The sequence below is a fragment of the Grampus griseus genome (genome assembly GCF_964374135.1).
Source record: "Grampus griseus genome assembly, chromosome: 8".
In the NCBI taxonomy this organism is placed as follows: Eukaryota; Metazoa; Chordata; class Mammalia; order Artiodactyla; family Delphinidae; genus Grampus; species Grampus griseus.
The window spans coordinates 103,660,505-103,683,757 of NC_139002.1; the positions used below are offsets into that span (position 1 = coordinate 103,660,505).

The 23,253-nt window shown below is 62.7% G+C and overlaps 1 protein-coding gene across 3 annotated transcripts; it reads left to right on the plus strand.

Moving 5' to 3' along the window:
- Positions 1–139: 139 nt before the first annotated feature.
- Positions 140–21,741, plus strand: PCNX3 (pecanex 3; the record flags this gene model as incomplete). 3 transcript variants are annotated; one of them, XM_082659443.1, is made up of 35 exons in its annotated part: positions 140–292; positions 664–851; positions 1,089–1,188; positions 1,312–1,351; positions 1,453–1,548; positions 1,773–2,900; positions 3,408–3,531; positions 3,614–3,792; positions 4,006–4,096; positions 4,480–4,615; positions 5,842–6,002; positions 6,803–6,956; positions 7,241–7,273; positions 7,534–7,705; positions 7,809–7,919; positions 8,271–8,362; positions 8,554–8,663; positions 8,843–8,948; positions 9,048–9,140; positions 9,315–9,465; positions 10,624–10,768; positions 11,120–11,297; positions 12,047–12,155; positions 12,317–12,446; positions 12,861–12,919; positions 13,019–13,234; positions 13,879–14,132; positions 17,931–18,161; positions 18,328–18,431; positions 18,740–18,887; positions 18,975–19,205; positions 19,280–19,554; positions 20,472–20,605; positions 20,693–20,991; positions 21,068–21,741. In XM_082659443.1, 35 exons carry the CDS (start codon positions 140–142, stop codon positions 21,260–21,262), a joined length of 6,126 nt encoding a protein of 2,041 aa, XP_082515569.1. In that variant the 3' UTR covers positions 21,263–21,741. The 3 variants fall into 3 exon arrangements, with proteins under 3 accessions (XP_082515569.1, XP_082515570.1, XP_082515571.1); XM_082659444.1 differs by having other exon boundaries at positions 5,881–6,002; XM_082659445.1 differs by lacking the exon at positions 664–851 and having other exon boundaries at positions 207–292.
- Between the last annotated feature and the right edge of the window lie 1,512 nt (positions 21,742–23,253).

A 23,253-nucleotide genomic window follows, 5' to 3' on the forward strand; every position in this document is an offset into this window, starting at 1 on the left:
CCTCTCTTCTCCGCTGGGGGAGGCCATGGCGTGAGCGCGAGGCCGGGCCCCGGGGCCCTCGGGCGCCACGCGGGGCATGGGCCGGGGGCCGCCCCCATGAGGGTCCCGGGAGGAGGGCGCGCGCAGCAGCGGCGGGGCCATGGGGTCGCAGGTATTGCAGATCCTGCGCCAGGGGGTGTGGGCTTCGCTCACCGGCGGTTGGTTCTTCGACCCGCACCAGAGCACCTTCTCCAACTGCTTCCACCTCTATGTCTGGATCTTCCTGCTCACCTTTCCTTTCTTGCTGTACATGGTGAGACGCTGCCGCCACCTGTAACTCCCGCCGGGGAAAGGGAGGGCAGATGTCACGGAGGGGTGCAACCTGGCAGGGATTCTGGGCTGTGGCTTGGGCACTAGGATGTAGGAAGAGGACTCAGTGCAGAGTTTGGAGTGTGTGGAGGAGAGGCCAAAATTTTCTGGCCTGGGTGACCTTGAGACCCTCACTTCGTTTCTTTCCAGTTAGAAAGAAGACAGGGCCCTCCGGCAGGGCTTTCTTACTAGTTGTGTGCAGGGGCGATGAAGTCCTGTTGTGAATTTGTGAATCCTAGCTTTGACTGTGGCGTTAGGTCCACCCCACGGGGGCAGGGCTGTGTGAAGAGGGACCTGACTTGCTGCCACCTCCAGGTCCTGCCCCCCAGCTTGATGGTGGCTGGTGTGTACTGCCTTGTGGTGGCTGTCATCTTCGCTGCCATCAAGACTGTGAACTATCGGCTGCATGCTATGTTCGACCAGGGCGAGATTGTGGAGAAGCGCAGCTCTACCATGGGGGAGCCAGAGGAAGAGCCTGCCCAGGGGGACGGCAGTCTGCCCAGGTGGGGCGAGGCAGGGCCTGTGTTGGAAATGGAGGGTCCTTGGTGCCTGGGCCTGAGCGCTGGAGGATGGAGAAGGGGCTTAGGGAACATTGGGTCCAAGAACGGTTGAACGTTCTATGGTTGGCCCTGGATTCATCAGGGGGATCTTTGTGGAGAGTAGAGCGATGGGGATGTTGGGAGAAGTACTATATGAAGAGGGAGGGTTAACTGAAAGCTACTGTTCTTTTCCACTGCTAGGGATCCTGGAGTGGAAATGACAGTATTTCGAAAAGTGAGTTCCACACCCCCCGTACGCTGTAGTTCTCAGCATTCCGTGTTTGGCTTCAACCAGGTCTCGGTGAGTGGTCCTGGCCCTCTCCCTTCCCCACTCCTCTCCTGAGAGCCTGTCCCCAACATGGGTATGTCCTGAACCTACTTTTTGCCCTGTTTGCTCCTTCGTACTTTTTTTTCTATTGCTCAGGAGTTGCTGCCCCGGATGGAGGACTCTGGGCCCCTCAGAGGTAGGTGGCTGCTGTTCAGAGCTGAAGGTGGTGGTGTGGAGTAGGGGATGGCGCGTGGCGGCCTTGAGGTCCTGCTGACGCCTCTGGGGCTGTGGTTGCAGACATCAAGGAGCTGGTGCGGGAGCAGGGCAGCAACAACGTGATCATGACCTCTGCCGATCGAGAGATGCTGAAGCTAAGCTCACAGGAGAAGCTGAGTGAGTGGGCATGTTGGCGAGAGCCTGGGGAGAAGACTAGCTGTCTTGTCTTTGAGTCACCCCAACTTTTACTTCCCTGGGCTCTCTGTGTTCTCTCAGATTGGATCTCCTCAGTGTCTTGCCCCACTGGGTTCTCAGAAAGTGGGGCCATAGGACCCCTTCAGCCACCGGTCCCTTTTGTAGAATGCCATTCTGTCGTCTTCTGTCTTCTTGTGTTCTGATAGTTGGAGACCTCCCCCAGACGCCTCCAGGGGCTGCCCCAGACCCATCTCTCCCCAGCACGGACTCCTCAGAACGTTCTCCCCTGGCTGGAGATGGCGCCCCCTGGAGTGGGAGCAGCGTGGCTGACACTCCCATGAGCCCCCTGCTGAAGGGGAGCCTCAGCCAGGAGCTGAGCAAGAGCTTCCTGACGCTGACCCGGCCCGACCGGGCCCTGGTGAGGACCAGCAGTCGACGGGAACACCGCCGCGGAGCGAGCGGCTACCAGCCCCTGGACCGGCGGGGCTCGGGTGAGCCCACACCCCAGAAAGCCGGCTCCTCAGATTCCTGCTTCAGTGGCACTGACAGGGAAACGCTGAGCAGCTTCAAGAGCGAGAAGACCAACTCGACCCACCTGGACAGCCCCCCCGGTGGGCAAGCCCCCGAGGGCAGCGACACAGACCCACCCTCGGAGGCAGAGCTGCCCGCTTCACCAGATGCTGGGGTCCCGTCAGATGACACACTGCGTTCCTTTGACACAGTCGTAGGAGCAGGGACGCCTCCGGGCCCGGCTGAGCCGCTCCTGGTTGTACGGCCCAAGGACTTGGCCCTGCTGCGGCCTAGCAAACGGCGGCCACCTGTGAGAAGACACTCCCCCGCTGGCCGTGCCCCTCGGCGGCCGCTGCTGGAAGGCGGGGGCTTCTTCGAGGACGATGACACCAGCGAGGGCAGTGAACTGAGCCCGGCCTCCAGCCTCCGGTCCCAGCGCCGCTACAGCACCGACAGCTCCTCGTCCACTTCCTGCTATTCCCCTGAGAGTTCTCGGGGTGCGGCGGGGGGGCCCCGGAAACGACGGGCCCCCCACGGGGCTGAGGAGGGGACGGCTGTGCCTCCCAAGCGGCCCTATGGGACCCAGCGGACGCCTAGTACCGCCAGCGCCAAAACGCACGCCCGCGTGCTGAGCATGGACGGGGCAGGGGGTGATGGCCTGAGGGGCCCCCTGGCTGGCTCCAAGGCTGAGCTGGAGGTCCAGGCGGGGGTGGAGCTGGCAGCCGGTGAGCCCGCTGTGCTGCCCGCCGAGGCCCGCCGGGGACCTGCGGCCAACCAGCCTGGCTGGCGGGGGGAGCTGCAGGAGGATGGTGCTGTGGGGGGAGGTGAGTGCCGGCTCCAGAGCTGGGGGGAGGCGAGCTCAGTAGGGACGTGGGTTCGGGCCAGGGGCAGCTGGAGTGGACCTGGTCAGCCTCTGTCTCAGGCAGCAGATGGACAAGGACGCAGCGACCTAGTGACGTTGGCTGCCAGGAGCCTCAGATGAGCAAGGCTGGAGTGGTGAGGAGACCGAGGCAGAGACCTCAGGCACCTGGCTCCAGGTCCTGCAGGTAGCACCTGGGCCTCTGCTCTTTGAGGACTCTGAGTAGCCACGCTCATCCTCCTGGGTCGCCAGTGGGGCAGAGCAGATCACGTCCTTGTTTCCACATGTGGAAACTGAGGCCCGCGTGGTTAGGTGACCTGGCTGGGCCACAGAGGCGGGATGCGGTTGGACTAGGCCTGACCTTTAGCTCCACCCATGCAGGGGCATCTGTCTCCCCCCCTCCCCCAACCCTCCCTCAGGCTCTGTCCAAGCCTCTGTCACTTATGCTCGGGGGGCCTCTCTCTCTGGTCAGCTGCCGAGGAGACTGGCAAGCGGGACCGCTCAAGCAGCGTGAGGCGGGCACAGGCCATCCGGAGGCGTCACAATGCCGGCAGCAACCCTACCCCCCCCGCCTCGCTCATGGGCTCGCCGCCCAGGTGAGCACCTGCCGGCTGCTTGGACGGGAGTGGGGGCCGGCTGGCTCTAAGGGGTGCTGACCATGAGCCGACCCCTCCCCAGCAGCCTGCAGGAAGCTCAGCGGGGCCGGGCTGCCTCCCATTCCCGGGCGCTGACGCTGCCCTCTGCCCTGCACTTCGCCTCCTCGCTGCTGCTCACTCGGGCCGGCGCCAACGTGCACGAGGCCTGCACCTTTGACGACACTTCCGAGGGTGCTGTGCACTACTTCTATGACGAGAGCGGTGAGCCCCTCCCCCGGTCCGTGGCCAGGCCTCTTTCTCTTCCGCTTTGGGTCATGGTCCCAGCAGCTGTGCTCTTGGTGCCCAGGGGCTGGGCTGCCATCCAGAGGAACCCAGCAGAGGGTTTTCCTCACTTGATGGCCCTGGTGCCCACGTGGGTTGGGCCTTGGTGCTCCTGTCCCTGACAGGCTGCCTTGTCCCACACTTGTGCCCCAGGCGTGCGGCGTTCCTACACCTTTGGCCTGGCTGGAGGCGGCTACGAGAACCCTGTAGGGCAGCAGGGGGAGCAGGCAGCCAATGGTGCCTGGTGAGTCTCCAAGCTTGGGCTCTCCCGACCCAGCAGCCGATGGGCTGCCATTTCTGGGGAATTTCCTGTCTTCCTTCTTTGGGCTGGGCAGCGGCAGCTCAGACCTCTAGGAGGAGAGGAGGGTGGGCGGCGGTGAAGGGTGGACCTGCAGGGATCCCTGAGGTCTCTGGTTCCGTGGCACTTCCAAGCAGGAGGCTTCCAGGGTCTTGAGGTCCAGGACCTGGGAGGGAGGCACTTCTGCCACCTGACTCCTCTGGACACCCCTGCGTTCCTGGGTATTGGAGCAGCTCCCTTCCCCCAGTCATGGCCTGGCCTTGGCCTCGACCCCATTCCATTCCCAGCCTCACCCACAGCCCCGACCCTCATGGCTGCTGTTCCCACAGGGACCGCCACTCGCATTCCTCCAGCTTCCACTCGGCTGATGTCCCAGAGGCGACAGGTGGCTTGAACCTGCTACAGCCGCGGCCCGTGGTCCTGCAGGGCATGCAGGTGCGCCGAGTGCCCCTGGAGATCCCAGAGGTGAGGAGCCAGCATCGGGGAAGGAGCTGCAGGGGGCGGGGTGCAGACCACCAAGCATCCACCCAGGCACCAGGAGGGACAGGTCACCCTGAGTGAGGGCTCCAGGGGCCCTGAGATAGCTGTCTTGACCTTTGATGGCCAGCACAGGGTGCACAGGTCCTGGACCTGAATGGCTCAAGGAGTCGCTTATTTATTTACCCGTTCAACGTACATGCCTGGAATAGTTTTGTTTGCCCTGGAGGGGCCCACAGTTAGTGGGGACGGTGGGTGCTAGCAGTGGCACTTGCAGAAGGGGCAGTTGAGCTCGCCTGGCAGTGGCAGTGCTGCCTCCTGTGCTGGGCGCCTGACGTGGGGTGTCTTGAGGCATGCTGTTCGAGCTTGTCCGTCTCAGCAGAGCTAGCAAGAGCGCCACCTTTCGTTCCTGAAAGTGTCCTGACGTGGGCAATAACTGATGTGGTTGGCCAGGGAATAACAGAAGTACTAGGAATGTATGAGACACAGACTCAGAGTTAAACGACAGTCGTGAAAGTAGCACCCACACACCCAGGGCCACAGAGAGGCCACGGGCAGCGCCCAGAAGCCCCACGTGCCCCTTCCTGACGCGATTATTCTCCTGACGGTCACGTGGGATAGCAGTGTTATCCTTCCACAGCCGAGGGTCTCCACCAGAGGCAGGGGCCCTGCTGCTGGGCTCTCCAGAGCCCAGCACAGGGACAGGCTCGTAGTTGTATCCCGTAAACACTTGTTGAATTAAAGACACGAGAAGCCCAAAGAGGTTAAGTAGTTGGTCCAGGGCCTCGCAGTGCTGGCACCGGCACCGAGGCCCGTCCTCAGGGCTGGCGCTCCGTGTGCTCCAGGGTAGGGGGGTCTGAGTGACCCTGAGGGCTCTGTCTGGGAGGAGGGTAGTGTTTGTGCTGGCTCCTGAAGGATAAGGTGGATTTCTCTGAGCCCAGGAAGAGACGGGAGATGCTGCCTGAGTGGGGAAGACAGACGCAGGAGCTAGTAATCCTGGCGTCCAGCAGCCCTGGAAGCCCCCACGGCCACTGAGCCCCGTCCTGGGAAGCTGGAGGAAGGAGTAGGCCCTTGGATGGAGGGTCAGGGCAGGCCGCGGGGCTGCTACATGGTGGGGACTTTCTGTGTTGACCAGCCAGTGTGTGCTGGGGGGTGGCAGTGGACCACGGGGGCGGGGGGTGTGGGGCTGATGGCCGCGGCCATGGGGACCGCAGTTTGACCTGCTGGACCAGGACTCCCTGCACGAATCCCAGGAGCAGACACTGATGGAGGAGGCGCCGCCCCGGGCCCAGCACAGCTACAAGTACTGGCTTCTTCCCGGCCGCTGGACCTCTGTGCGCTACGAGCGGCTCGCCCTGCTGGCCCTGCTGGACCGGTGAGCACCCACCCCCTCATCCCCCAGTCCTTGATCGTCCCTGGCCCCTGGCCTTCCGACTCTGAACGTGTGGAGGCTGTCATGGCAACAGAGGACCTACCTGCTGGGGTCGCTGAGGGTGCGTGGAGAGCTGGAGTCTGCAGTGGGGTTTCTTCAGGTGCTTCTGGGTGCAGAGGGGCGGCCGAGGGGGTGGTGCTCTGGTCGCTCCTCTCCTAGAGCTTTGCTGGAGACGTTGTTCCTGTTCAATGTGTTGTTTTTTATTTGCTTCTGGGTGAGTGTCAAGTAAATTGAATCCTGTACCCTGAAAGAGCTAACGAACCATCTGTCTTAGCTTTCTGTGTTTTCGGGAGGAAACTGAGGCGCAGAAAGCGAGAGAGATCAGATGGCGTTTGTTGTCGGGGTGGATGGTTTGGGCCTGGAACCTGTCCCGGCTCCCTGTGTTCTGGGTTTCTCCCGGCGCTGTGACCGGTGTTTGGGGGGCATCGTCTGTGTGCGTAGCATAGCGAGTGGGAGCCGGAGATGGGCAGATGCCAGAGTGGTGGCACCTGAGGCCTCGGGGTCTAGAGGGGGCAAAGACTGGGATCGGGATGCGGGGTAGCAGTGGAGTGGCTTCCTGGAGCGGGTGCCGCCTGGCCCTGGCCCTGAGAGGGCACAGCTTCACATACTCAGGATGGCGGCTGGCGTGGACACCGGCCTGGACATGGGCCTCTGTGGCTGGCTCCTGTTTCCCCCATCCCCTAACCCCTTGCCCCACCAGCAGGTGAGGGGGTGGGTGTGCTCTGACCCTGCTGTCTCTCCAGGACTCGGGGGCTGGTGGAGAACATTCTCGGCGTCGGCCTGAGCAGCCTCGTCGCCTTCCTGGGCTACCTGCTTTTGCTCAAGGGCTTCTTCACCGACATCTGGGTCTTCCAGTTCTGTCTGGTCATCGCCTCCTGCCAGTATTCCCTGCTGAAGGTCGGGCCTGGCTTCCTGGGTCTCTTCCCTGCCATCTCTTCCCAGATGCACCCCCCTTCCCAGGACCCCTCTTGAGCGGGTTGAGCTCGAAACCCGCTAAGATGCTTCAGATGCCCTGTAGCCACCCCCCATCCTACAAATGAGAGAACTGAAGCTCAGGACGGTTCAGGGGCCTGCCCTGGTCATTCATAAGGGCCCAGAAGTGGAATCAAACAGATCCTGGGGCCTCTGACCCTCCCGTGGGCGCTGGCTCTCATCACCAGTGTGGCTCTTGTCTCTTCCAGAGTGTCCAGCCTGATGCAGCATCCCCCATGCACGTGAGTACCAGCAGAGCAGCACCTTTCCCCGCCAGGCTCAGGCCTGGGTCCTGGGCGGGACTGAGACCAGGTGGGGGAGAGGCAGGGCTCCCTCAACCACCCCCATCACCCCTAGCTCCTTGGTCCTTCTGCCCCCAGCATGCCAAGCTTTCTATCTTGGACCCAGGGCCAGGCACGGGACACGTGAGCGTGTGTGTGTGCACGTACAAGTAGGGTGTTCAGTAGGGGAGGCCTGGCTCCTCACAGGCCCCCCTCCCCAGGGCCACAACTGGGTGATCGCATACAGCCGGCCTGTCTACTTCTGTATCTGCTGTCTGCTCATCTGGCTGCTGGACGCCCTGGCCTCAGCTCAGCCTTTCCCGCCCGTCTCCCTCTACGGCCTCACGCTCTTCTCCGCCTCCTTCTTCTTCTGCGCCCGTGATGTAGCCACTGGTAAGGCCGGGCAGGGTTGAGGTTGCCCAGGGAGCGAGGCCCCAAGGGTGGGCTGAGGGGCAGCCTGCAGGCTGACCGGGCCTCCGCTTCCCCTCCCCGCCAGTGTTCACCTTGTGCTTCCCGTTCGTCTTCCTCCTGGGCCTCCTGCCCCAGGTGAACACCTGTCTCATGTACCTGCTGGAGCAGATAGATATGCACGGCTTTGGGGGCACAGGTATGGGGCCCACGGGTGGCTCGGGGGTGTGGGGGCCATGCGGGGCCCAGGAGGGGCTGTGGATTGTGGCTGCGGCTCTGGCCGCTCACTGAGCCTTCTCCCGCGGCGACATGGTGGATTCTGAGAGCCCATCTCTTCCCCTCCCCTCCCCTCCCCTCCTGTCTCTTCCGCAGGCAAGTGGTTTAAACCCAAGAATGCCAGGGGTTCCGAAGGCCTCTCCGGGCTGGGGGGAGCCGAGAACAGTGGGCTGGGGACGGGGTCTGGGGGAGTTGAGGGGCAGCGGGGGGCAGTGGGGTGGGCGGCCGGCAGGTGGGAGCTGGGCTTTACTAAAGGCTGCCGCTCACCTCGCAGCCGCCACCAGCCCCCTCACTGCGGTCTTCAGCCTCTCGCGCAGCTTGCTGGCTGCTGCCCTGCTCTACGGCTTCTGCCTCGGAGCCATCAAGGTAGGGATGGCCTGTCGGTGGCGGGCATACTGGAGCCCAGGGGGTCGGTGGCGGGCATACTGGAGCCCAGGGGGTTGTTGGGACAGGGCTGTGAACTGGGCTCGGCAGTGGGTTCTCCCACGGTTGGGGGACCACCCTCCGCCACCATGCTTATCCTCATCCCCTCTGACCAGCATGGGTTCTCTTCCCAGACTCCTTGGCCAGAACAGCACGTCCCCGTCCTTTTCTCTGTCTTCTGTGGCCTCCTGGTGGCGCTGTCCTACCACCTAAGCCGGCAGAGCAGTGACCCCACCGTGCTCTGGTGGGTGCCCGCATGTACCTGTCCGTGTGCGCACGTGTATACGTGTTTGCGTGTGTCTGTGCGTGTGTGTCTGTGCATGTTCCTGTCACCACCTGACATGGCAGGGGTTGGGGGGGTGTCTGTGGGAGGAGGGACAGCCTCCCCAGACCCAGGCCCCTGACTCTTCTCATGCCCCCCAGGTCTCTGATCCGGAGCAGGCTCTTCCCTGAGCTGGAGGAGCGGAGCTTGGAGACGGCCCGTGCCGAGCCCCCAGACCCACTGCCAGACAAGATGCGTCAGTCAGTGGTGAGGACCGGCAGTGTCGGGGTCTAGTCTTGGGATGCGAGGGTGTGGTCAGCCACTGGGTGGCGGGGACACCCAAGCTGGTGTTTCCTGACCCTGCAGCGCGAGGTCCTGCACTCTGACCTGGTGATGTGTGTGGTGATTGCTGTGCTCACCTTTGCCATCAGCGCCAGCACCGTCTTCATTGCCCTGAAGGTTCGTGCGGCGCAGGCCACCCCTCCCCCTCCCCCCACCTCGGTTTCCACCCCTGAGGGCCTGGGCAGCCGTGGCCTCACGTCCTTCTCTGCCCCTGGCTGACCTGCACCAGGTGGCTCCGTGGCCCTGTGGCCTGGTGCCCTTGGCTGAGCCTTCCGCCTCTCCCTCTTGCAGTCCGTGCTGGGTTTTGTGTTGTATGCGCTGGCTGGGGCCGTGGGCTTCTTCACCCATTACCTGCTGCCGCAACTCCGCAAACAGCTGCCCTGGTTCTGCCTGTCACAGCCCGTGCTGAAGCCGCTGGAGTACAGCCAGTATGAAGTGCGCGGTGAGTGCCCCCCGCCCCGGGCTGGGACCCCTCCACCCCTCCTGCCCTGATTTCCAAGTGGACCTGCAGCCTGATGGTAGCACAGGCCTCGCAGCTCAGAGTGCCAGCAGGGGGCAGCCTCTGCCCACACCTCCCCGTCTGCTCTGGCACTGGCCCTGCGGCCCCTTCACTGCCCTCTGTACCCGCTCCTGCGCCCGCATCAGCCCATGCCTCACTTTCACCCTGCCTGCTTTGCCCTTTTCCTACCTGCCTCGCAGTCTCTGAGGAGATGGGAGAAGTAGAACTCCAGGACCTTAAAGGGACACGTTGTCGAGAATTACAAGCTGGCTACCAACGAACTACATCAGCCTGGCATGCGTTTTTACTTGAATTCCGCAACACAAACACTCCTGAGCCTATATTTAAACACCTGGATTTGTTTACTCTTTTTTTTCTTTTCTTTAATATTTATTTGTGTATTACTTTGGCTGCTCCGGGTCTTAGTTGCGGCACACGGGATCTTCATTGCGGCTTGTGGGATCTTTAGTTGCAGCATGCAGACTCTTAGTTGCGGCATGCATGTGGGATCTAGTTACCCGACCAGGGATCAAACCTGGGCCCCCTGCATTGGGAGCGCAGAGTCTTACCCACTGGACTGACAGGGAAGGCCATAAACATCTGGATTTGTTATGCAAAGGTCCACGTGCCTTTGTTTTCATAGACAATGAAGGATTTTGCCCACTGGGCCAGCATCTCCATGTGGCTGAAGTCAGCTCGAGCCAAGTGGCAGGGGCCCCTTCAGAAGGGCCCTGAGGCTGAGGATCACTGTGCACTTGGGCCTCACCCTGCCCGCCCTGGCTCCGGTGGGCACCTGGGGTGTCGTCATCAGCCTTTATTTCACAGACAGCCGACTGGGCAGAGCACCTGCCCTGAGCCCCCAACACACCCGACCTGGGCCTCATCGGCCTCATTGCCCTCATCTGGGCTGCCAGAGATCAACCACCTGCCCCGCAACCGCTCAGAGTCTTTAGGGACCCAGAATGCCACATCCCCACGTCCTGGGGTGTGCCGTCTGTCCAGGTTCCTTTGGAGATCACACCTATCCTGCCCCGTGGTTGGAGGGGAATGCGGAGGACCCGGTGCTAGACAGCAGTCCCACCTTTCCACCTTCCGTTGCAGGTGCTGCCCAGGTGATGTGGTTTGAGAAGCTGTACGCCGGCCTGCAGTGTGTGGAGAAGTACCTCATCTACCCTGCTGTGGTGCTCAACGCCCTCACAGTGGACGCCCACACGGTCGTCAGCCACCCGGACAAGTTCTGTCTCTAGTGAGGACCGCCAGCCCCCTGCCATCCCACTGTCTACATCTCCGTGTGACACAGGGGGAAACTGAGGCCCAGAGAGGGAAGGACACCTGCCTCAGTTGCCCAGCAAGCTTAAGTAGGCCCCCAGCTCCTGACACCCTTTCCGGTGAAGCAGCTGCCTCTTCAAGAGCAGATGTGTCTCTCCAGTGTGTCTGAAGGGGGTGATCTCTTTAGAGGGCAGAGATGAAGAGGCACCGGCCCAGAAGAGCAGGGGCCTGCCCAGCAGAGCCCAGGCCAGGGCCAGCAAGGGATGGGCACCCACACCCACCGTGCCGAGTCTCCGCCCAGTGCCTAACGCCCACCCCTCGCCCACAGCTGCCGGGCGCTGCTGATGACCGTGGCTGGGCTGAAGCTGCTGCGCTCAGCTTTCTGCTGCCCACCCCAGCAGTACCTGACCCTGGCCTTCACTGTCCTGCTGTTCCACTTCGACTACCCGCGCCTCTCCCAGGGCTTCCTGCTCGACTACTTCCTCATGTCCCTGCTCTGCAGCAAGGTGAGACTGTGCAGCAAGACTCCAGGCTGTGCAGCGGGAGCAGGCCTCTCGTGCCTCGGTGCGAGAGACCTTCCCCAGCCCACGTTAGCCACACTGGGGGCCTTCGCAGCGGCTCCTGGCGGGGCAGCGAGCATGCTGAGGTTGAAAGTGGGTAAGTGATTTGCCTCAGGTCTCCTGGAGCATTGGTGGTCAGCTGGGATTTGAAAAGGACCGTTCCCCGGCTCTGTGCTGGAGTCTGCAGTGGTGCCTGCAGGGCGACCCCAGCGCAGGCCTGCGCTTTCAGCTCACTCATGTGGGCGTTCTAGTCTGGTTTCTGGCCTGGCCCAGGATGGTGGCGATCCAGACTGTGTCCCCCTCTGAGGGCAGGGCCTGTGACTGGCTCTTAACTCTTGGTACCACAGTTGAGGCCCAGCCTCATCGCTGAGAGTGGCGTGGCCTGAGCAGGTCTGCTCTACCTTCTCGAATCTCAGTTTTCCCATCTGAGAAATGGGACAGCAGTAGGGGGCTCCCGGAGTGGTTCTACGAATTAAATGGCTAACGCCCCCTTGGTTGCTTTGTCTGGAGCTGCTGATGGTATCAGGGGCTTTGAGGCAGGTCCAGAGTGTAAGAGCTGGGAGTGATCTTGAGCTTGACTCCCATGTAGGCAGCAAGTGGCGTAGCCCCAAGGCTCTGAGTGGGTACTTGGTGGACCCCCCCCTCTCTGTGAGTGATCTGCGTATCTTTTACCTTCCCCCCTTCCAACCCTGCAGCTGTGGGACCTGCTGTACAAGCTGCGTTTTGTGCTGACCTACATCGCGCCCTGGCAGATCACGTGGGGCTCGGCTTTCCACGCTTTTGCCCAGCCATTCGCCGTGCCACGTACCCAGCCTGCCGCCTGCTGCCTGGGCGCGGGTGTGCAGGGAGGACCGTGGCCTGGATGGGGCTGGGGGCCGCCAGGCGGGTTGGCACGGGGTTGGGGGGCTAGTGAGGGAGGCCGGGGAGGGTCCTGCGTGCCTGCCACCTCCTTGACTCGTGCCCAGACTCGGCCATGCTGTTCGTTCAGGCCCTGCTCTCCGCGCTCTTCTCCACGCCGCTCAACCCCCTGCTGGGTAGCGCCGTCTTCATCATGTCCTACGCGCGGCCCCTCAAGTTCTGGGAGCGCGACTACAAGTGAGTCTCGTGGGCCACAGAAGCGAGTGCCGGGGGCGTCCCTGAGAGGGACTTGACAGAGGAGCGGGCTGGCTGCACCGGGGGGCAGGTTGCTGGGAGACGGGAAGGAGTTTGGAGCCCAGGCTGGGTGGGGTGCCGTGGGCTTCGGCGAGGTGGCTGACCCAAACGAGGCAAAACTCGAGCCAGGCCGAGGCCTTGGGCTCACACCCTGCTTCCTGGCTGTGTGGTCCCGGGTGAGTCCCTTCATGTCCCTGAGCCTCAGCCTCCCCCTCTGTCACGGGGCTGTCGTGGCGTCTGCCTCGGGGTGCAGGGGTGCGGGTTCGGGGGGGAGGTGCTTGGGGCTGGCGGCAGCAGTCGTTAGCCCTGGGCAGCGTCGCCCTCTCGGCCACCCGTGGTGTCGCTCTCTCTGAACAGCACTAAACGTGTGGATCATTCCAACACCCGCCTGGTCACGCAGCTGGACCGGAACCCTGGTGTGTACCCGCCATCGGGGGCTTTCGGGCGGGGCCTTCCTGGAGGGAGCCTTGCTCACGTGTCACGGTGTCCATCTGTCCGTCCATTCTGGGTTCCAGGAGCTGATGACAACAACCTCAACTCGATCTTCTACGAGCACTTGACTCGCTCGCTGCAGCACACGCTGTGTGGGGACCTGGTGCTGGGCCGCTGGGGCAACTACGGCCCCGGCGACTGCTTTGTTCTGGCCTCCGACTACCTCAACGCCCTGGTGCACCTCATCGAGGTGGGCAATGGCCTCGTCACCTTCCAGCTGCGTGGCCTCGAGTTCCGGGGTGAGTCGCGGGGCCGAGTTTGACAGCGTGTCGGGGCTGGACTCTAGCCCTGCTCTGCTCCGGTTTGCTGGGGCCCTTGAGCAAGGGGCTCTCCCCGCCGGGCCTGGGTTTCCTAGTCCGAGCAGTGAGGTGGCAGGCTCTCTCAGGCCCAGCCCCGTCCCTGCCCTGACTGCGGCAGGTCTGTAGCGACCAGGCTGCTCTGATGAAAGCTCGGACCTGGAGCTTCCGCTGGCCTGCTCTGCGGTCTCAGGCCAGGACCAGGTGGGGGGCCACACGTAAGCCCTGGTGAGTGAGCCGGCTCCTTGCCCTCCGGAAGCTGTGCCTGGAAGATGCCAGCTTCAGAGGGGCTCACAGATGCACAGGGGCTCTAGGCACAGCTTGGGAGCAACACGAGCCTGAGCTTCAGTCTTTGCGTCTATAGATGAGGGACCGGACCCTGTCCCCTCCCCCCAACGCTCAACGCCCCAGTTCCACCCATCGCGGCCACTGGGAGTCAGGAGGAGAAAGGGGCTTGTTTGTTAACCGGTTCACTTAATAATGGTTACTTGCGTCGCATCTCGGGGAGGTGCCTGGGCACTGTCTGGGGAGGAGGTAGGCTGGGGTGTCCCTGTGGCCCCCTGACTGGAGCCCCCCCTTCCCCGCAGGTACGTACTGCCAGCAGCGTGAGGTGGAGGCCATCACAGAGGGCGTGGAGGAGGATGAGGGCTGCTGCTGCTGCGAGCCTGGCCACCTGCCGAGGGTCCTGTCCTTCAATGCCGCCTTCGGGCAGCGCTGGCTGGCCTGGGAAGTGACGGCCAGCAAGTACGTGCTGGAGGGCTACAGCATCAGCGACAACAACGCTGCCTCCATGCTGCAGGTCTTCGACCTCCGCAAGATCCTCATCACCTACTACGTCAGGGTACGGGGGCAGGTGGCTGGGGGGCAGGGGTCCCCGCCGGTGACTGCCCACTGGCCAGGAGCATCCCGAAGGCCATCTTCTGGATCCCTGGGGGAAGCAGAGGCCTCAGAGAGTTTAATCAGCCTCCAAAGTGTCAGTGTGGGACAGCGGGCCTCAGAGGCCCATGTGACTCTCTGACGGTGGGGAGCCCGGGGCGGCGGGCCCCCTGTCACCCTCCTCCAGGAGGCTCATGTGGGGCGGTGAGTCCTGGGGGCCGGTCGCAGCACGTGCACAGATCCTCTCTCTGGGAGGGGCATTGCTGATGCCAGCCTTCAAGACCACCAGCCCCGCCCCACGCCCCCCCAGTACAGAGTGACGATAACAGGAGCAGCGGTGGCGGGAACGACAGTCGTAGGAGCAGCCGCCAAGCAGCGGTGCTCACTGAGGGCTGGGCTCTGCCAGGCACCTCTCCTGGGCTGCGTGGAGCCCGCCACACCCTCCAGGAGAGGTCCCGCTGCCTCAGGTGCGGACAGCGACTTGCCTGAGGCTCTAGAATCAGGAGAAAGTGCCAGAGCTAGGCTTAGCCCAGGCCTGGTCCTCGCTGTCTCAGCCTGGGCACGCCAAGCCAGGCCTGGTCCTCGCTGTCTCAGCCTGGGCACGCCAAGCCAGGCCTGGTCCTCGCTGTCTCAGCCTGGGCACGCCAAGCCAGGCCTGGTCCTCGCTGTCTCAGCCTGGGCACGCCAAGCCAGGCCTGAGGGTCTCGAGGCCTATGGTGATGTGGCAGGGGGTTGGTGAGGCACGGTGTGAGGTCCGAAGGCAGCCGTGGATTGGGTTCTGGGAAGCTTAAAGTATCGCCTTCTTTGCTGTGCCTGTCAACCCCCTTGAGAAGTGGGGATTCTCGCAGTTCTGTGAGGTGGCAGGGATGATGAGGGCGCTACAGGAGTGGGGTGAGTAGGGGCTCATAGGTTCCCTCACGCTCTCTTAGCATCTTCCCTGGGGCTTGTCGTGGGCCCAGACGGGGTGGCCTGTTGGAGTCCAGGTGAGCCTGCCCACCTGAGGTTCTCTCTAGGGCAGTCCTGTGCATCCCCTAGCTGTCCTTCACTGCCAGTGGGCACCCCATCTGTGTCGCTTGTCAGAGAAACTGCACTTTCTCTGCTGTGGATGTTTCCACCTGTCCACTCCTAGGGAAGGGCTTGTGAGCCTGCCCCATACTTATCGTCACCAAGAAAGAGGCTGTGGTCCAGAAAAAGGCATTCCCAGCCGCAGGTCACCCAGGGGTTACGGTCCTGTCCACCTTCCTCTCCCCGTCTCCTGAGAGGTGCTCCTGCCCAGGTCTCCCCACTTCCTCCCTCTCGGCCAGTGTAGGCTTCTCGTGGCGGTGCAGCAGACCCCAGCCAGGCCCCCGGCTAGCAGGCTGAGATGAGCGCCGCCCCTGTCCAGCTTCTTGAGGGGAAGCCGACTTGCCGCAGCTGCCTCAAAGGCTGGGCAGAATCACGGCCGTGTGGAGGCGCCTGGAGGACCCAGGGAAGGCTCTGCCCAGGATGGAGTGTGGGCTGAAGTTTGGAAGGATGAATGGGGGCTGCTGAGGCGGGGCCTGGGGGGAGGCAGGTGTGCAGGGCAGCCCCACGGGCCTGGGGCAGTTCAGGGATGTGTCCCATCCAGCCCTGGGCTTGGCAGACCAGGCGGAGCCTTCCTGTGCAGATTTAGCCCCCCTTGGCGCCTCCTACCTTGTCCTTCGTGGAAGTCACTGAGTGCAGTTGCGTGAGAGCTTCAGTGCAACTCCCGTGGCCACGGAGACACTGGCAGCCAAGCCTTGGGGTACTCTTAGCATTTCCAAGCCCAGGCACATTCATTCTGCTGTTTGATTCTTTTTTTTTTTTTTTTGCGGTACGCGGGCCTCTCACTGTTGTGGCCTCTCCCGTTGCGGAGCACAGACTCCGGACGCGCAGGCTCAGCGGCCATGGCTCACGGGCCCAGCCGCTCCGCGGCCTGTGGGATCTTCCCGGGCCAGGGCACGAACCCGTGTCCCCTGCATCGGCAGGCGGACTCCCAACTGCTGCGCCACCAGGGAAGCCCCTGTTTGATTCTTTTAGTAACTCTTGGAAGAGGCAAGGTCAGTGTAACAGGTCCCTTTCACAGTTGAGAAAACTGAGGCTCACAGACCCATCCTTGCAGTTAGGTGGGATGAAGGCAGAAAAGGTGCCGCAGTCGTGATGCTTATGAGGATTCAGTGAGCTGCCCCACGTGAGACACGGAGCAGAGCCACTGAGCTGCCAGCAGATGCTTGCAGGCGGGCGCTGTTACTCCTGAGAACCACCCTCAGGGCTGGGCCCCAGGATTGCTGGTTCCGTAGAACACCACGTGGTTGTGCAAGTGAATGGAGCACTTCTGTGTGCCAGGCCAGCTCCTCCCCCAGTCCCCAAAGTTTTTTTTCCTGGTTCTTCTTGGGGGCTGCGGAGATGCCCTCTGAGCAAGAAGGTCCGTCTGGAGCCAGTCTGCCTGGAGCCCAAGCTGCCCCACAGCCCTCCTGCCCCCATTCACCCCGTTAGGCTCCTGGTGCCCCTTCCTCTTGGTAAGGGGGCCACCCAGCCTTCCCCAGACTGCCCACTCACCTGCCACAGCCGAGGCAATGCTGGGGCCAGGCTCCCAGCTACCAAGCAAGCTGCTGTATGCCGGGAACCGAACTGGTGAGGCTCCACCTATAGCCATGGCCTCCAGGTGTCCCCACCATCACCACCCAGGGAGCTATCTGAGGCCCTTGGCTCTTCCTGGCTTGTACTGTGGCCGTTTTGCCCAGGCTCTTAGCCTTTCCATGTCCTACCAGAGCCACCCTGCTGGACTCCCGTACTGCCTAGGTGCCCTCTGTTCATGGCCAGCTGCGCCAGCCTCCCCAGCTCTGGACTTCCCACCCTTTCCCCAGACAGAAGCCCATCCCGTTGGCTCCATCCCAGGGCAGCACACAGAGTCCCAGTAACCTCACTGGCTGCCAGCTGCCGGCCTCACACTGCCCATCCATGCTGGCTGTGTCAGCTGCCTACTTCCAAGAGCTCCTCTGCATTTGCCCAAACCCCTGCTTAGAAGCCAGCAGAATCTCTTAAAGGGTCCAGGAGCCCCGGACTTTGGGCACAGATGCTGTGCCTCTGGCTTTTTTCTGAGGGGAAGCCCTGTGGCCGTCACACTTAAGCTGCCTCAAGGGGCCCAAGACCTAGGGGCACTTAGGCCCCACTGGCCTGCAGGCAGCCCCACGACCTTAGGCTGACCTTCCGGGGCCTCTGAGGTCTGGATGCCACAGCATCGTGGTATTGTAGTGCTGGCCAGCTCACCCTGCCCTGCTGTGTAATTGCGGGCAAGTCTGTCGTCTGTCTGGGCCTCAGTTCCCCTTACAAACAGGGCAGGAGGGAAGGGCAAGCGTCCGAGCACTTGCCACAGTGCACCACCCTCCAGGGGATGCTCCGTGAGGAGGACTGCTTCCTGTCAGCTTTCCCCTTCCCCCTCCCTGGCCGAGAGAAGGGCAGCAGACTTGCCTGTGGGTCTTCAGGGAGCTGAGATGGGACACAGGATGGGCGTCCCGGGAAGCTGACTTCAGCTCAGTCTAAGGGAGAAACCTCTTTTTTTTTTTGGCCACTCCGCATGCCTTCTGGCGTCCTGATTCCCTGACCCGAGATCGAACCCCTGGCTTTGGCAGCGAAAGCATGGAGCCCTAATCACTGAACCGCCAGGCAATTCCCGCGGAGAAGCCTCTTCACCCTGACGCTGTCTCCTTCAGTGGCCGGGGCAAGGGCGCTCCCCCAGGCACTGACCCCAGCCCTCTCCTCCCAGAGCATCATCTACTACGTGAGCCGCTCGCCAAAGCTGGACGCCTGGCTGAGCCACGAGGGCATCGCGACAGCCCTGCGTCCTGTGCGGGCACCTGGCTATGCTGACTCAGACCCCACCTTCTCACTGAGCGTGGATGAGGACTACGACCTTCGCCTCTCTGGCCTCTCGCTGCCCTCCTTCTGCGCCGTGCACCTGGAGTGGATCCAGTACTGCGCTTCTCGGCGCGGCCAGGTCCGGCCACCGCTACCCTGGGGCTGCCTTCTCCCCTCGGCCTCTCCCCTCCCCGTGCAGGTTCTTCTCACCCTCAGCCTCCCTTGGCCTGGGCCCCAGCCCCCACCCCAGGTTCCCTGTCCCAGGTCTGAGCTGGGCTCTGGGGACGGGGGTCCTTGTGCCGCAGCCTGTGGACCAGGATTGGAACTCGCCGCTGGTCACGCTGTGTTTTGGCCTGTGTGTGCTGGGCCGCCGGGCCCTGGGGACAGCTTCGCACAGCATGTCGGCCAGGTGAGTGCCCGCAAGTCCAGCCGGGCCTGTCGCTCTCCCCTCCTCTACCTCCATGAAGAGCTCTGGGCCTCTGGCCTCAGCCCCCAGGGGCCGCATCAGTCCTTCCTTCAGTGGCTCTTTTATCTATGGTGACTTCGCCTGCTCCTCACCGCCCTGTGAGGGACATGGGCAGAGGTTGACCTCGTCAAGATGGCGAAACCAAGGCCCAGCATAAAGAGCCGACTCCGCTCTGACCACTGCACATAGAGGCAGAGCTCAGGAAGCCAGGAGCCCCCTGTGCATTCACCTCCCCCCCTCCTCTTCCCCAGCCTGGAGCCCTTCCTCTACGGCCTGCACGCCCTGTTTAAGGGGGACTTCCGTATCACCTCCCCGCGCGACGAGTGGGTCTTTGCCGACATGGACCTGCTTCACCGCGTGGTGGCACCTGGGGTTCGCATGGCCCTCAAGCTTCACCAGGTAGGGAGAGGTGTGCCCAGGCAGGGTGGGGCGAGGTCTCTGCCCAGGCCAGGGGCCGCCGGCCTCAGCCCTCCGTCCTCCCCGCAGGACCACTTCACGTCCCCAGATGAGTATGAGGAGCCGGCCGCTCTGTATGATGCCATCGCAGCCAACGAGGAGCGGCTGGTCATCTCACACGAAGGCGACCCGGCCTGGCGCAGCGCCATCCTCAGCAACACGCCCTCGCTCTTGGCGCTGCGGCACGTCTTGGACGACGCCTCCGACGAGTACAAGATCATCATGCTCAACCGGCGCCACCTCAGCTTCCGTGTCATCAAGGTGGGGACGGCCGCTCGCCCGACCCGGCCCTCTTCCTGGCGCGGCCTCCTGACCCCCGCGTGTGGCCTCCGCAGGTGAACCGCGAGTGCGTGCGCGGCCTGTGGGCTGGGCAGCAGCAGGAGCTGGTGTTCCTGCGCAACCGCAACCCCGAGCGAGGCAGCATCCAGAACGCCAAGCAGGCGCTCCGCAACATGATCAACTCCTCCTGCGACCAGCCGCTGGGCTACCCCATCTACGTGTCGCCCCTCACCACCTCGCTGGCCGGCAGCCACCCCCAGCTGCGGGCATTGTGGGGCGGCCCCATCAGCCTGGGCGCCATCGCCCGCTGGCTTCTGCGCAGCTGGGAGAGGTGAGCTCCGACCCCCCGCCTCTAGCCCGCAAGGCCGGGGTCACGGGGCAGGAAGCCGGGGCTCGGAGAGAGGAAGCGGCTCTCTCTGGGGTCTGACTGAGGAAGTGCTGGAGCCAGGATTGAGCCCCGAGAGCTGACCCCTTCCCCGAGCTGACCCCTTCCCCGAGCTGACCCAACCGCACACCCCGCCCCCTCAGCCAGATCTGAATGTGGCCTTTAGCCTGAAGCACCGTTGATGATGCTTCCCTTTTTTTTTTTTTTTAAGGTTTATTTATTTATTTTATTTGTCTTTGGCTGTGTCGGGTCTTAGTTGTGGCACGTGCGATCTTCGTTGAGGAATGCGGGATCTTTTGTTGCAGCGTGTGGGCTTCTCTCTAGTTGTGGCGAGCGGGTTTTTCTTCTCTAGTTGTGACGCGCAGGCTCCGGGGCCCATGGGCTCTGTAGTTTGCGGCACTCGGGCTCTAGTTGAGGCGCGCGAGCTCAGTAGTTGTGGCACATGGGCTTAGTCGCCCTGCGGCATGTGGGATCTTAGTTCCCTGACCAGGGATCGAACCCGTGTCCCCTGCGTTGTAAGGTGGAATCTTTACTACTGGACCATCAGGGGAGTCCCCGATAAGCCCTCCCTTAAAAGCCCTGTAGGGACTTCCCTGGTGGTTCGGTGGTTAAGACTCTGTGCTTCCGCTGCAGGCGGTGCGGGTTCGATCCCTGGTCAGGGAATTAAGATCCCACGTGCCACGCAGTACGGCCTTAAGGGGAAAAAAAAAAAAGCCCTGTGAAGCAGATGGCAAAAACCTTTTAGAAATAGGACTCTGGGTTCTGATATGGTAGGTGACCTGTCTTGGGTTGGGGACTTGTGCTTGTGAGGTCTTTGTATCTCCCACCCCCTACCAACCTCTTGTCTGCCTCCCATCCCCCAGGCTTCATAAGGGCTGTGGTGCCGGCTGCAACAGCGGCGGGAACGTGGATGACTCGGACTGTGGTGGAGGCGGAGGCTTGACCTCCCTCAGCAATAACCCCCCCTTGGCACACCCCACACCTGAGAACACAGCAGGTGAGCAGGCAGGGCCGCGCTGAACCACTGAGTGGAGAGGGCAGCCTAGCCGACTGAAGTCTCTGCCCTCTTATCTGTCTCCCACAGGCGGTGGTGACCAGCCCCTCCCACCAGGCCCTGCCTGGGGCCCGAGGCCCTCCCTGAGTGGCTCTGGTGATGGGCGCCCCCCTCCTCTGCTGCAGTGGCCACCCCCTCGGCTCCCTGGACCATCCCCCGCTTCTCCTGCCCCCACTGAGGGTCCCAGGCCCTCAAGGCCCCCTGGCCCTGGCCTCCTTAGTTCTGAGGGTCCCAGTGGGAAGTGGAGCCTGGGGGGTCGGAAGGGGCTAGGGGGATCCGAGGGGGAGCCAGCCTCAGGGAGCCCTAAAGGAAGCACCCCCAAATCTCAGGTACGGTTCTTATGGGAAGGTCGGGTCCTGGGCAGCTCAGGTCTGCTCTCCTACCAACCTATCTCCCCTCCCTCAGGTGCCCCTAGACCTCAGCCTCAGCCCGGACATCAGCACCGATGCCTCGCCCCCCAGAGCAGTGCAGGATATTCCGTGCTTGGACAGCAGTGCTCCTGAGAGTGGCACGCCCACTGGGGCCCTGGGCGACTGGCCTGCCCCTGCTGAAGAGCGTGAGAGCCCAGCTGCCCAGCCCCTGCTGGAGCATCAGTACTGAGTGGCCTGGTGCCCTCTGGGTCCCAGCCCAGGATTCAGAAACTTGGACCCCCAGCCTTTGGCCCTTTCTGCTGGACCACAGAACTGAGTGGCTTTGGCTCCCACATGTGAACCCTGACCTCTGGCTGCCTTAGCCAGAGCACCAGAACTGAGTATCCCAGACCTCTGACCTTGGCCCCTGATCTCTCATCCTAATTCAGGGCCTGGGCTCCCCAAACTGAGGCAGGCAGCCTCCCAGCTGGGCCCTAAGAGCCAAACCCATGGGCTGGTCCTGCTTCAAGCCCATGGCCAGGACTGACTTGGCCCCTCGGCCTGCACTGCCTGCTGGGGTAGCCCCTTGGCCTTGGACTTGGGGCTGAAATGTGGGGAGGGGGGTTTCTTTTTCTTTTTTTTCTTTTTCTTTTTTTTTTTCGTGCTTCGGAGACACCAGAATTAATAACACTATTTTTGATTTTGGTTGGTAGTTTCTTCTTCCATCTGGGGGTGTTTGGGTGGAGGGTATATGAGCACAGAAAGGGGAATGGGCTATGATGAAGATCAAGGTTAGACCAGGGTGGGGTTCAAGTAGGACTGGATCCTCTTTCTCACAAGCCTGTTGCCTTTTCTATCCTTGATCTGAGGTTTGCAATTGTTCCGTTTCTCACACCCAAGTGTTCAAAGACTTCTAGCTCCAGTGGCAGGTTCCTACAATTGTTAGCCTTGACCTTGGCCAAAGCCTTTCTCTGAACCTCAGTTTCTCCAGTTATAAGTAAGAGATGGTACCTGTCTAAGGTGTTCTAAGAATACACGAGAGCGTGTGTAGGGCAGGGCCCAGTGCTTACGAGCAGAGTGCTTGTAAATAGTGGCACTTCCTGAGCACTTGCTCTGTTCCGGGATGGAGCTGAGCACTAGTTGTCCCGGTCTAGCCCTCCCAGTTGGTTTGGAAGGCAGGTACATTTGTTCCTGTTTCTCAGCCAAGGACTGGAGGCCCGACAGTTTACTGGGCTGGGCCGGGCCTGTCGTGGGGCAGCCGTTCAGACTGCCCGCCGCCAGGCTTCCAGTCCCCGCCCGCTGCGCTTCCCGCCGACGGAGACTCCCGGGCCGGCCCCGCCCCCTCGCTGCAGTTCCGCCCCCGGCATAGCCCCGCCCCCAGGCGGAGCCGGCGCCCGGAGCTGTAGCGGGAGAGGAGGCAGCTGGACCCCATCGCGGGAGGAGGCGGCAGAGGTACCGGCGGGAGAGGGGGGAGCGGAGGCACCGCGGTCGGGCGGAACAGGGAAGAAAGTGGCCTGGCGTGGGCCCGGGTGGTGTGTGGGTGGGAGGGGTCCTCGCCGCGTTCGCCGTCTGCACGCTCCCAACCTCCCGTTGGGCTCCAATCTCAAGTCAGCACGTCCAGTCCCCTGCCTCTGGCCGGTGCTGCCCGCTACCTCCTTTGCGGGACGGCCTGGCCCGCCCGGTGTGCGGGTGAGCGGATGCGGTGCCTCCCGACTCCTCTCAGCGGCACTGGCGACTGCCCTTCTGCCTGTCGGCTGTGTGCTCCCCTTATTCTGGGTCTCCCCTTCTCCCTGGGCGGCCTCCAACCCAGCCTTTGCACACCGCCCCCTGGTCCCGGGCCTGGCCTGGGAGGAAACATCTGTCGCGCCCCCTGGCAGCAGAAACGGGGTCATGACCTCCAGATGTGCTGGGAAGTATCCAGCGCCTCCTCCTGGGGCAGCCAGGCCTTCCGGATCTGTGGGAGCGGGCCGGCCCCCTCCTCCCCAGTGACACAGGCCGTGAGGAATGTCCCGGCCTCAATGGACCTTGTGTGAAGCTGCCGGGTGGGGGGCAGAGCCCAAGAACATCCCCCAAGGCAGGCCAGAGCCCGGCACTGGGCCAGAGCAAGAGGCAGCCCATGGGCTGTGCACGCACAGATACACAGAGCTCAACGCACACGGAGCAGGGGTCTGCGTAGACCCCTTCCCTCATGTCCCCTGTCACCCCCATCACACACACTTCACACACACCACAGCCAAGGCC